Source organism: Trichomycterus rosablanca, chromosome 10 (genome assembly GCF_030014385.1).
Source record: "Trichomycterus rosablanca isolate fTriRos1 chromosome 10, fTriRos1.hap1, whole genome shotgun sequence".
Lineage (NCBI taxonomy): Eukaryota > Metazoa > Chordata > Actinopteri > Siluriformes > Trichomycteridae > Trichomycterus > Trichomycterus rosablanca.
Window position 1 is genome coordinate 1812041 of NC_085997.1, and position 14157 is coordinate 1826197.

At 43.8% G+C, this 14157-nt stretch overlaps 1 protein-coding gene across 1 annotated transcript in view; it reads left to right on the plus strand.

Annotated features, from left to right (window-relative positions):
* Positions 1 to 495: 495 nt before the first annotated feature.
* Positions 496 to 14157, plus strand: part of pald1a (phosphatase domain containing paladin 1a) — a 28344-nt gene continuing 14682 nt past the window's right edge. The window contains exons 1-8 of the mRNA XM_063003489.1: positions 496 to 622; positions 10335 to 10505; positions 10939 to 11041; positions 11879 to 12058; positions 12138 to 12302; positions 13177 to 13337; positions 13496 to 13571; positions 13947 to 14104. Coding sequence (XP_062859559.1) covers positions 10348 to 10505; positions 10939 to 11041; positions 11879 to 12058; positions 12138 to 12302; positions 13177 to 13337; positions 13496 to 13571; positions 13947 to 14104 — 1001 coding nt within the window. The 5' untranslated portion in view covers positions 496 to 622; positions 10335 to 10347. The remainder of the gene's footprint in view (positions 623 to 10334; positions 10506 to 10938; positions 11042 to 11878; positions 12059 to 12137; positions 12303 to 13176; positions 13338 to 13495; positions 13572 to 13946; positions 14105 to 14157) is intronic.

Genomic DNA, 14157 nt, shown 5'->3' on the forward strand with positions numbered 1-14157 from the left:
TGCATGTTTTACAAGTTTACGTAAACTTTTGACTTCAACGGTTCCTTTTGTTATCAGGCCGTTTTTATAAATGAATTAAATAAACATTATACAAAAATACTGTTACAGACTTTTCTTGTATTTCTAATTAAATCCTGATGATAATAATACATATTTTTTTTATAATATTCTGCTTTTATGGTTCTTTCAGATTTATTTTGTAATATTTTATTTGCAGCAATGCCACCAACTCATCATTGCTCTCTCTCATTTCTTTCCATTTCTTTTTCCTCCTTATTATTGTTTCTATTTTGAGTTTTATAGATTAAAACTTTGTGTGGATTAAAACTTTCCACTCACATTCATGCCTGTGGACTGTGGTGGTTGCGGGTTCGGCGCAGTGCGCATGCGCAGTGGCAGCCGCAGCATGCTTGTGCAGACACTGCTGGAGGAGCTGAAGTGAGCTTTAGAGAAACCGAATCTGGTTTTATGATCATTACAGCATTATAAATCTAATTCATCTCATTAATCCAGTACTGAACAACTCTGCACTCATTACACACCTCGACATTTACTGTGAGTGTGTGTGTGTGTGCGGGGGGTGAGGGAGAGAGGAAAGAAAAGATCCGGATTTGGTGAGATGGTGAGTCCTGAACTTTTACTACTGAATTTTCCAGACTTCTGTTTTCACACACCGTTTCAGAACGTGTGAGTCGGTTTTGTGTGTGTGTGGGTGCATACCGTTACTCCGTGTGTGTGTGTGTGTGTGTGTGTGTGTGTGTGTGAGTGTTTGTAAACGTGTGCACACTGTTACTCCGCGCGCGTGTGTGTGTAAAGTGTGCACGCTGTTAGTGTGTGTGTGAGTGTGTATGCTGTTACTTTGTGTGTGTATTTGTAAACGTGTGCATACACACTACACACTGGGTGTCTGGTGAAATGTGCATCATGCTGTTACTGTGTGTGTGTGTGTGTGTGTGTGGTGAATTGTGCTTGCTGTGTGTATGGTAAAGTGTGTGTGTGTGTGTGTATAGTGAAGTGTGGAAGTGCACATGCTGTGTGTATGGTGAAGTGTGTATATTGTGTGTGTGTGAAGTGTGTATACTGTGAGTATGCTGAATTATGCATGCTGTGTGTATGGTAAAGTGTTTATATATATATATATATATAGTGTGTGTGTGTGTGTGTAGTGAAGTGTGGAAGTGTGTATACTGTGTGTGTGTGAAGTGTGTATACTGTGAGTATGCTGAATTATGCATGCTGTGTGTGGTAAAGTGTTTATATATATATATATATATATATAGTGTGTGTGTGTGTAGTGAAGTGTGGAAGTGTGTATACTGTGAGTATGGTGAAGTGTGTATATTGTGTGTGTATAGTGAAGTGTGCATGCTGTGTGTATGGTAAATTGTACATGCTGTGTGCACGGTAAAGTGTGTATATTGTGTGTGTGTGTGTGTGTGTAGTGAAGTGTGCATGCTGTTACGTCGCTGATGGTGTTTGAGCAGGATGTTTACATGTAAACACACACAGCGGGGTAACAAACACCCCTACTGTCATGTGTTTTGTAGCACCATTGGTTCATTTAGAAAGAACTGAAGAGAGAACACAGCTACACTGGTGTGCACTGGTACACAGTGCGGCTTGGGCTTTGGGAATGGACGTCATTGCTGTGGTGCATTGTGGGATAAACTGGTTTGCAGGAATAGTCTGGACACCCGACGCTGGCTAATTTCCTGCAAAGCTCAGTACAGCGTTTCTATTGATTTGATGTATTAAACATATTGGAAGGAGCTTGTCCCAGATCATGCTGATTTTTGGACAGTTTAGGAACAGTAGTGTGGAAATCCCGGCTGCTTGGCGGCATTGCTTCGTGGTGTTGCTGGTGCTGCTGGTGGTGTTGAATGCGCCGGTGCTGGTGCTGCTGTTGGTGGTGGAGTTGGGGGTGAACGTGGGTTGGCGGGGGTGCTAAACGTGTCGTGTGTTCTGCAGCTACTTAAGTGGCAGAATTGTCGCACCTCGCTGTATTTACATTACATCTGGAACATCAAAGAGGCGGCACAGCTATTCACACCGCGGTAATGACAGGGCCGGTCGTCAGCAGTATCTACAGCCCGCGCTTTATTAGCTCCTTCACTCACTTTTATGCTAATTAATTACAGGAACACAACGAGCCCTTTGAAGCAGGCAAATCACATCCTACACCGAAAAATATAAACCAGCACCAGACCAAAACTTCTGGGGTCCGGAGGGACGGGGCGACACGCCGCAGGGCGAAACCGCCGGCCGGAGATCTTGTCAGGAGGTCCGACATGCTAACGCTGGGTATCGGCAGTGAGGAGTTCTGAAGATTAACGATGATTAATACAAATCGATACCGAGCTGTGGAATAAATTTTGATCAGGGATTCTACCAGACCAAGTGTGGCTGAAAAAGGAGAACATCAGACCCCAAAAAGGAGAACATGAGACCCTGAAAAGGAGGGCATCAGACCCCAAAAAGGAGAACATCAGACCCCTATAAAGAAGAACATCAGACCCCATGAAGGAGGACATGAGACCCCAAAAAGAGCATCAGACCCCATAAAGGAGGGCATCAGACCCCAAATGGGAGAACATTAGACCTGAAAAAAGGAGGACATCAGACTCCATAAAGGAGAACATAAGACCCCATAAAGAAGGAAATGAGACCCCATAAAGGAGGACATCAGATCCCGAAAAGAGGACATCAGACCCCAAACTGGAGAACATCAGACCCCCAAAAGGAGGGCATCGGACCTCAAAAAGAAGGACATCAGACCCCATAAAGGAAAACATCAGACCCCAAAAAGAAGGGCATCAGACCTGAAAAAAGGAGGACATCAGACCCCAAACAGGAGAACATCAGACCCCAGAAAAGAGAACATCAGACCCCAAAAAGGAGGACATCAGACCCCAAAAGGAGAACATCAGACTCCAAAAAAGAGAACATCAGACCCCAAAAAGGAGGACATCAGACCCCAAAAGGAGAACATCAGACCCCATAAAGGAGGACACCAGACCCCCAAAAGAGGGCATTAGACCTGATAAAATGAGGACATCAGACCTCAAAAAGGAGAACATCAGACCCTGAAAAGAAGAACATCAGATCCCCTACAAGGAGGGTATGACGGTGTAGTCAGGATTGTGTCTACAGCTCCCAAAATTAAAACCTTAATTGCTATAATTGTGATGCAACCAAACTGAAGTGACTGATTTTATTCACAGCAAATCCACCTGCTGCAGTGATCATGCTACTCTCACTGTGTTTCATCTACAGGTAGATTTTAGTGTGGCGTTTTGTTTATCATGTGTGGATAAATAATTTTGAAGTGGTGAAATGAAAAGCATTTCCTAAGAAACCTAAACAACTTCAACTGGAATCCACCTTGTGGAAAGCCTTTCCAGAGGAGCGGAGACTGTTATGGCTGTAAAGAGTAAAAAGCAACTCGGTGTTAAAGCCCATGATTTTGGAACTGAATGTCCAACAAGCTAATGGTCAGGTGTTTACATATTATTACCCTATGACATTAATATTCATCTGTACACACAGATGTTTCCAGGTGTGTATTAGTGTGTGCTGGAGTGGAGGGTCTCTCTGCAGGTGCTGTGTGTCGAACTGATTGTGGGTGTGTTTTAATCTGTCGGCGTTAGAGTAGCGCACTCGGGGGTTTGGATTAGGGATTAGCGAGCGGGTTTCCATTAGGTCCTGCAGAGAGGAAGCGCTGACTTCATTAGAGCGACTCTCCCCCGGCTGTTAGCATGTCAAGATAAGACGGAGTGGTGCTAATGATCTGAAGTGCCGCGTGGATCTCAGATTAACTGACGTCCTAATATATATGATCTTCTTCATCCACATAAATCTGAGCGCTTTTTAATTAGAAAAAAATCATACAGAACCAAGCAGTTACACCCGACATTATACCCGACACTGCTTACATACTGGTGCTAAGTGCACCCATCAGGTCTGCCAGTCTGACCAGCATTTAAATCACTCTAAACCCATCAAACCAGACCAACCTCACCAGCTCAACCTCTGACCAGCATCCAAAACCCAGACCAACCAGATCAGCCACAACCATCAAACCAGACCAACATAACCAGCTGGAACCAGCCTGACCAGCATCCAAAATGACTAATAATCAACAACCCTCTAAAACCATCAAACTGGACCAAATAACCAGCTGGACCTGGCCTGACCAGCATCCAAATATTCTCTTAAGCCCAGGCCAACCTGACCAGTTAAAAGCAACCTGATCAGCATCCAAACCCCCTCTAAAACCATTAGACTAGACCAACATGACCAGCTCAAAACAGCCTGACTAGCATCAAAAATCCAGACTAACCTGACCAGCATCCAAATCTTCTCTTAAGCCCAGGCCAGCATGACCAGCTGCATCCAGCCTGACCAGCATCCAAAACCCATTTAAATCCATCAAACTAGACCAGAATGACCAGTTGGAAGCATTCAAAGCCCAGACCAAAATGACCAGTTAAAAGCAACCTGACCAGCATCCAAACCCCCTCTAAATCCATCAAACCAGACCCAATGACCAGCTGGACCCAGCCTGACCATCATCCAAACCCCTTCTAAAACCATAAAATCAGAACAATCTGACCAACTGGAAGCATTCGAAGCCCAGACCAACCTGACCAGTTAAAAGCAAAATAACCTGTTGGAACCAGCCTGACCTGCTGAGACTGGTTACCAGTCAAAACCAGCTTGTTGTCCTAGTCTGTTTGTTTTCTAATAATGGTTCTCAAAATCCATAACAAAGTGTTTTAGTCCTTATGATTCTCTACTACTGATATACAAACTATATACAATATATAACCAAAAGTATCTGGACACTTGACCATGAGTTTGTTGGGCATCTTATTCCAGTTCCAGTGAGCATTAAGATGATCAATAGAAAGTAGATCTGCTACAGCGCCCCCTTGCTGCAGTGCTCAGAATGCAGCTTGTGTTGTAGCTGCCTAGTGTTATGTTCGTTCAACACAGTGTGTGTGTGAGTGTGTGTGTGTGTGTGTGTGTGTGTGTGTGTGTGTGTGTATGTGTGTGATTTTAAATCGGAAGAGGATGTTTAACAAACTTTCATCCAAGTAGAACAGCTCACAGGAAACTGTGTGTGTGTGTGTGTGTGTGTGTGTGTTGCTCAAATTTTGCTGGTACTTGCACAATAAAAATGCCCCCCCCACACACACACTCACTGCACTGTGTAAAAGTGCAGAATGCTTGCACACATTACAAGTGCAAAATGCTTGCACACTGTAAACACACACACACACACACACTGTCAGTGCATTATGTAAGTTTTCACACCCCTGATTATATTCAGTGATTTGTTGATTTTCTAAGCAGTGATTCTACACAAGAAATAAATCCAGATAAACACATTAGTTTTACAGACAAAAACGCCACATTTTGTGTTTTTATGTAATAAATGAAGAGTAAATGTGCAGTAAAATCTACAGAAGTTTGTTTTCTGATTCACATTTTAGTCTATCAGATAACAGAAGAGTTATTTTGACCATACCTGTTTCACTTTAGATAACAGTAACTGTAACGGTAACAGTTAAAATAACAGTAAAAGTAACAGTAACAGCAATGGTTACAGTAAACGTAACACTAACAATAGTGGTAACAGTGGTAAAAATAACAGTAAAGGTAACTGTAACAGTAAAAATAACAGTGAAGGTAACTGTAACAGTAACAATAGTGGTAACAGTGGTAAAAATAACAGTAAAAGTAACTATAACAGTGAAAATAACAGTAAAACTAACTAACAGTAAAAATAACAGTAACTGTAACAGTAAAATAACAGTAACAGCAATGGTTACAGTAAACGTAACAGTAACAATAGTGGTAACAGTGGTAACAATAACAGTAAAAGTAACTATAACAGTTAAAGTAACAGTAAAACTAGCTGTAACAGTAACAATAACTAACTGTAATAGTGAAAATAACAGTAAAAGTAACTGTAACAGCAATGATAACAGTAAAAATAGTAATAACAATAACAAGAATGGTAACAGTGGTAAAAATTAAAAAGTAATATAACAGTAAAAGTAACTGTAAAAGTAATATAACAGTAAAATAACAGTAAAAGTAATATAACAGTAAAATAACAGTAAGACTTTTAGATTAAATCAGGACTGGACTGGTACAGTTGGACTGGTACAGTTGGACTGGTACAGTTGGGTTGGTGTTCAGTTTGTGTTAATCAGACATTAGTGGGTAAAATGTCATCGTTGCTCTTCATCATTGTACTGACTGACCTGCAGCCGGTGATGCCAGAGTCCTGCAGCTCCTACAAGCTTCATTCTCTTTAGCGCCACCTGGGATTCGAGCTCAAGAGCTTCAGATTTCAGGTGAATGAAGAGTTTATAGGAGAGGATTTTATTAATGAAGGTATTAAAGCAGCGCTGCTGTGGACGAAGCCACTGAGATTAATATTAAACATCATGTGACCCGCCGTGAGTCTGATAGAGATCTGATGATGATTATTGATGCTCTGTAACCTGATCATGATGCTGCGGTTTGTTGGAACAGCTGAATAATGAGATTATTGCAGAAATCTGATGTGTGTGTGTGTGTGTGTGTGTGTGTGTGTGTGTGTGTAGAGGGTGGTGCTTAATTAATTGATGTGTGCGCGCGCCCTTGTGTGTATTAACGTGTGTGTGTGAATTGCGTATCGTAATCGTACATCCCATTAGCTTGTGTGTGTTATTGACGCTCCTGTGCGTGGGTAGAGCTTTACACACTCACACCTTTTAATTCATGTGGTAATCCCTCTCTGTGTGTGTGTGTGTGTGTGTGTGTGTGTGTGCAGGAAGCTGCTGTTGCTCCCAGAGCCAAAAGTATGTGGACGCCTGACCATGAGCTTGTTGGATGATGCTATGGGCCAGCCTCCATAGAACAGCCTCCACTTTTCTGGGATGGCTGTCTGTGGGAATTTGTGCCCATTTAATCAAAAGAGCATTTGAGAAAGCAGGCACTGATGTTCCAGTGTACAGTTCCAATTCATCTTCGTCAGGTAAAGTGATATCTCAGTGGTTCCAGTACTGGACTAGTAATCAGAAGGTTGCTGCTTCAAGTCCCACCACCGCCAAGCAGCTACCTTAATTTGTGTGCATGGGTACAGTCATGCCGAGACAGGACCGGACCTTCCTCAGACTGTTGGCACAAAGCTGGTGGCATATAATTTATTTCATATAATAATCAGGTATTCAAAAGAAATTGTGTCAACAGTTTAGGGATGGCCCTTTTTTGTTTTAGTATAAAAGAATGGGCACAAATTCCCACAGACATACTCTTGTGGAAAACCTTCACAGGAAGAGCAAAGGATATTATGGCAACAAACTATAATAATAAGGTGCATCTGTGTGTGTGTGTGTGTGTGTGTGTATGTATTGGGTGTGTCACTGTGTGTGTCTGTGTGCTGGGCTAGATGGCAAAACAGAGGTTCCGCCTACACATCCTCCACACACACACACACACACACACACACACACACACACACACACACATAGATTTACCATGCTTCCTTTGCTGACATAGACACGTGTGTCTTCCTTTTCTAACCACACACACACACACACACACACACTTAAGCTGTATGATGTGTGAGGACTGTGCTGCCGTTCTTCAGAACTGGAGAGTGGACGCTGAAAACGGAGACAGGTACCGACTGTGTGTGTGTGTTGGGTTCAGACTAACAGTCTTTATATGATTGTTACCATGAATCCTGGTTCCTGATTGGCTGGCAGGCGAGGTAAGTAGATGGTGGAATCTCAGTGGTGTTTTGGGTGGTACTTTGAAGTTTTGGGTGGTACACTGGTGTTTTGGGTGGTACGTTGGTGTCTCAGGTGGTGTTTTGTCTGGTACACTGATGTTACAGGTGGTACAGTGGTGTTTTGGGTGGTACGTTGGTGTCTCAGGTGGTGTTTCGTCTGGTACACTGATGTTACAGGTGGTACACTGGTGTTTTGGGTGGTACGTTGGTGTTTTGGGTGGTACGTTGGTGTTTTGGGTGGTAAATTAGTGTTACAGGTGGTACACTGGTGTTTAGGGTGGTACACCGGTGTTTTAGGTGGTACTTTGGAGTTTTTGGTGGTACACTGGTGTTTTGGGTGGTACACTGGTGTTTTGATTGGTACATTGGTGTCTCAGGTAGTGTTTTGTATGGTATTTTGGAGTTTTGGGTGGCACGTTGGAGTTTTGGCTGGTATGTTGGTGTTTTGGGTGGTACAAAGGAGATCTGGGTGGTACAGTGGATCTCTGGGTGGTACATTGGTGTCTCAGGCTGGTGTTTCGTCTGGTATGTTGGAGTTTTGGGTGGTACACTGGAGTTTTGGGTGGTAAGTTGGAGTTTTGGGTAGTACACTGGAGTTTTGGGTGGTAAGTTGGAGTTTTGGATGGTACATTGGTGTCTCAGGCTGGTGTTTCGTCTGGTATGTTGGAGTTTTGGGTGGTACACTGGAGTTTTGGGTGGTAAGTTGGAGTTTTGGGTAGTACACTGGAGTTTTGGGTGGTAAGTTGGAGTTTTGGGTAGTACACTGGAGTTTTGGGTGGTAAGTTGGAGTTTTGGATGGTACATTGGTGTCTCAGGCTGGTGTTTCGTCTGGTATGTTGGAGTTTTGGGTGGTACACTTGTTACAGGTGGCATACTGGAGTTACGGGTGGTACACTGGTGTTTTGGGTGGGACATTGGTGTCTCAGGTGGTGTTTTGTCTGGTATGTTGGAGTTTTGGGTGGTACACTGAAGATCTGGTTGGTACACTGGTGTCTCAGGTTTATGTTTCGTCTGGTATGTTGGTGTCTCAGGCTGGTGTTTTGGCTGGTACACTGGTGTCTCAGGCTGGTGTTTCGTCTGGTATGTTGGAGTGTTGGGTGGTACACTGGTATTTTGAGTAGTACATTGGAGTTGTGGTTGGTAGACTGGTGTTTTGGCTGGTACACTGGTGTCTCAGGCTGATGTTTTGGATGGTAATGGAGAGTTTAAAGCTGGTTGCCGGTCTTGGCCGGTTGGTGCCTGCTGTTGCTCCCAGCATGACCAGCGTGAGAACTTAACCAGTGACAGATCAGGCACCTGCAGCAGAAACCAGCTTCTACTGGTCTGGTCTGTCTTGTTTCAGCAGGGCATTCTGGGAGATCAGCATCTGAAAAACACTCGTTTGGCTTGTTTACATTTACCTGCTGGTTACACTGGAGTCGCACCGGCATCAGAAATGAAAACATGCCTGACTCCCTGACTGAAGTGCCAGCGTCTGTCTTGTGGTTGTGCCCGTTAACCATGGAGTGTGGCGCCGTCTGCCATTTCCTGCTCCTCTGATGGTTTGAATGGTGATGGTGCAACACAGGAAGTGAGAGAGGAAGTGGTGTATGTGAGGGAGGATGCAGTCACTGCTGTAACACACGTTCTGCTCTGTGATTGATGACCACACCCACACGCCTGAAAAACTGATACAGGAAATGACATACGCACACATCTTGACCAAGCCACCTTCTGCATGTGTTACATGACCACTAAAACCCCCACTGAAGGACCCGGACCGCTCCACCTGGGAATCGAACCCAGGACCTTCTTGCTGTGAGGTGACAGAGCCACCGTGCCGCCCCATCAATTATCTAAGTAACTATATGTTCACGTATCACCAAAACTATGTGGACGCCTGACCAAGATCTGGATGTTCCATTCCAAATCATTAATACAGAGAAGAAAGCCTTGCTCATGAGAGCGTCTATATATTTTTGGTCTGGTGTATGCTTATGCATTTTTCCCATGATGCATTACTGGTAAACATGAGTCTTCTTCCTTTTGAATGTGTTGGTGCTGCAGCTGCATCCTGCCTTGGATGGTTTCTTTTCTTCCTGTGTGTGTGCGCGCGTGTGTGTGTGCGCGTGTGTGTGTGTGTGTGATAATTCCAGTCTGTGCTCAGATTCATCTGAGATGGACTGACATGAAGTGGAAAGTCAGGGGGGTGAAGGAGGGTAACCTGGGCATCGCGAGGGCATCGTTACTGCGACACATTTTGAGCAACTTCTTTGTTTATAATCAGAGAGTGCTGGTGCTGGACTGACCTGCCTGCAGTACTGATTTGTATTCCATCAAAAGCACGTGGTAAATTATAGTCATATGATCAATTTAGAGCATCAAATCCACCTTCGGCATGTGTTTGGAAGGTGGTGAGGAAACTAGAATACCTAAAGAACACCTATGCGTGTATGGAGAACATGCCAAACACCTCACAGCTCTAACTCGCACCTCGTACAACCTGAATGTCTGGGTTGGTTTGTACTTGTGATTGTAACTCTGTGTGTGTGTGTTTGCCCGACAGCCGCTAGTGGAACATGGGTACAACTGCCAGCGCTGCCCCCCCACCAACGGCTGAGGGTCTCCACGGCGACGAGATGACGGACAGCAGGCAGCCGCTAAGCCCCGCCCCTTTCATCCACAACTACAGGACCAAGTCCATCATCACCAACAAAGTAGCTCCAGTTGTTATCACGTATGTACACACACATGCATACACACACACACACACACACACACACACACACACACAAGAACACACATGCATACAAACGCATACACACACATGCACACACACACTCATGCATACACACACTCACATGCATAAAAACGCATACACTCACACAGGAACACACACACACACTCTCACACACACACACGCATACACACATGCATCCAAATACACACATACACACAAGCATACATACATACAAACGCATACACACACACATTCATATATAGACACTCGCACACACACACACACAGGAACACACATGCATACAAACGCGCACACACTGTCTCACACACAAACACACACACACACGTTCATATATAGACACTCACACACACATACTTACACACACACACACACTTACACCTGCCTAACAGCTTGTCTGTGTGATCCACAGTTATAACTGCAGACAGGAGTTCCAGATCCACGATGACGTCCACAGGACTCATTATAAAGTCGGACGCATTTCTGACACCATGCCTGAACACTTCCTGGTGCAGGTACACACATACACACGAGCATAAACATCATCTGATTATGGCTAGAACACTCACTATTGAGTTCCAAACTGCCTCTAGAAGCAAAAGCAGTACACCAGACAGGAGCTAAAGTGGTTTTAATCCAGGGTTCCTGAACAGAACAAACCTTGAAGGATCAGGCATGCTGACAGGGAAGCTCTGGATATCAGGAGTCCTGGTTTAAAGCACACACTCACTGGACTCTGAAGCATGTATCTCCAGCGTGAAGATTTCCTTATCCTGGATGAACCTGGGTTTGCTGGATGTTGGATGTTAGAAGACACCTCCAGTCCATCATCAGCGTGCAAACGTACTACCTCTCGGTGCTAATTGGAAGTGAATCCCTGCAGTCGTGTTCGTTATGTTTGTTAGCTGACGAATGAGCTCCGGTCGTGACTTGTTTGCGTAAACGCCGAGACGCCCGTTAGCACCTCAGTGTCGAATCTCTGAACTCGTTTCCTCTGGGTGTTTCTCCTCCTGGTGATTTGTTCCTTGACAGTTAGCCGAGCGTTAACGTGTGTAGCGACGCGCTGTACCTCGGGTCCGGATGAGTGTCGGTCTTCAGTTTTCTGTGATCGGACGGGTCAAAAATATAAGGAGAGCAACTTAGATGATTAATTTTGTGGCATTGGCTTCTAATTTTTTCATCAGGTGGCTTCTCTGTGCCCATGTAAATAGGGCTAAAATCATTTCAGGTGTAATTGCTTTTACTGTGGTTCAGTGGAGCCCCAATTGTGGTTTAGTGAACTTCGAATTAGTTCATACGATTTGTATAAGGCTGTAATGTTCTGATGTTGGGCGGCGTGTCTCTCTCCACAGGGCGCGTACTTCATGGTTCAGGACGTGTTCAGTAAAGCAGACGTTCTCAACACCACGTCCTCGTGCGGCGCTCCCAACTTCCGTCAGGTCAGAGGTGGCCACCCCGTGTTTGGCATGGGCCAGCCCAGCCTGAACGGGTTCAAACAGGTCCTGCACAAGCTGCAGAGCCAAGGCCACAAGGTGAGTGTTGTGTATATCAGGATGAAAATGTCTTTAATGCAGACACGGGGGTAATCATCGTTCCTCCGCCTGCCTGCAGGAGGTGCTGATGTTCTGTGTGAGGGAGGAACCCGTGCTGTTCCTGCGTTCGGGAGACGACTTTGTTCCCTACACTCCGAGGAGGAAGGAGAACCTGCACGAGAACCTGCAGGGACTGAGCAAGAACGTTCCAGTGGAGAGCCTGGAGCTCAGCATCAGGAAGGAGGTGAGAACACTGATCCAGGTTCAGCTTGCAGTTTGAGAAATCTAAACAAACAAGCTGCTCCAGCAACTGTAAGTGCTGAATTATTATTTTTATTTTTGCATATCTGACCACACTGCTTTATCCTGGTCAGTGTTGCGGTGGGTCCGGTTTCCCCAGAATTACTATGCAAATCGCAGTAACACACCTGAGCAATCTACTGCAGGGCATATAATCTTATTATTCTATATACTTATATTTAATATCATTATTATAACATCTATGACCATTACTATAATTATAATGTTACAAATCGTTATTATTATTATTACTACTATTACTAGATTTATTATATATAAAAATAATTTACAGTATTTGTTATTATATTTATAATTATTATTATATGTATAATTATATTTAGTATTAATATATTTATTATTGCAATAACTATAATTAATACTATGTTTTATTATAGTATCTTATTATTATATTTTTACTATAATATTTATTATTATTATATTATTATAATACGTATTATTTGATTTATAGATATATGTTTTATTAGATAGATATAATAATATTTATTTCCCAATGTTTATTATTATTATTAATTATTATTATTATTATCTGCTTTATTTGATTCATTGATATTATAATATTTATTTTGCAATATTTATTATTATTATTATTATTAATATTATTATTATTATTATTATTGTTTGGAACCTGTAACAGATGACAGTGATATTCACCTCTATTACACTTTCTCTTATTTTCTACTCATTATTGCACCACTAATTATGATATCAGTCTGATATAATAGAAATAAACATGATGAAAATAAAAAATAATTATTTAATGAAACCTCTGGTGGGACCTCCGCCTGGTTTCTTTCCAGCTGCACGACTTCGCCAGACTGAACGAGAACTTCTTCTACGTCTACAACGATATTGAGAACCTGAAGGAGCAGCCGCAGAGGATCTCCATCAGCTGTGAGGAGGACGTTCACGTGAGTGAGGAGGTGTACGGGAGGCCGGTCTTCACCATGCCATCGTACAGGTATTGACCACGCCCTCGTGAATATATCACACTCATTATGCACCGGTTCAGCCTGTAGTTATTTATCAGGATGAAAGCTGTCGGGTCTGAGTTGAACCTTGGATCTATTTGGTTTGGTTTGGTTTGGTGGTTGATGATGGTGGTCGTTTCCTCCGCAGGTATCTCCGGCTGCCTTTGCCAATAGAGGGCGCTCCGCTGGAGGTGCAGTTTGACGCCTTTGTGCAGGTGTTACGGGTAAAGAGCTTACGATAAGATACCAAACACAACCATGTTAGCTTCCGCTGATTTAGATACCTACTACAGACAGAGAGTCATGCTATACCTTATGTATTCCTCCACCACTCGTACCAGCGCCTCCACCAGACAGCAGGAGCCGCTGTTGCTGCGACCCTCCATCATACATGAACAATAGGGCTGTAGTAGCTCAGTTATCAAGGTATTGGACTGGTGGTCAGATGGTCGCTGGTTCAAGCCCCACCACTGCCATGCTGGCACAGTTGGGCCCTTGAGCAAGACCCACAATTCACATACAGTTACAGATGTGAGCTTTGAAGCATGACCCTCCCCAAAAAAGAATGATGCAGCGTCTGATTTCCACTATGTTTGTAGGAGACGCCCTCTCTGAGTGTGAATCGGGACGCGACCCACCCTCTACCCGCTCTGCTCTTCAGCTGCCAGGTCGGTGTGGGACGCACCAACGTGGCCATGATACTGGCAGCTCTTCTGATGCAGCGACTGACTGGAGCTTCACCTCCTCCAGACCCGCTGTAAGATCCAATCCCATCACGCACTATTGCCGTTTGTTTTATTTGTACTACAG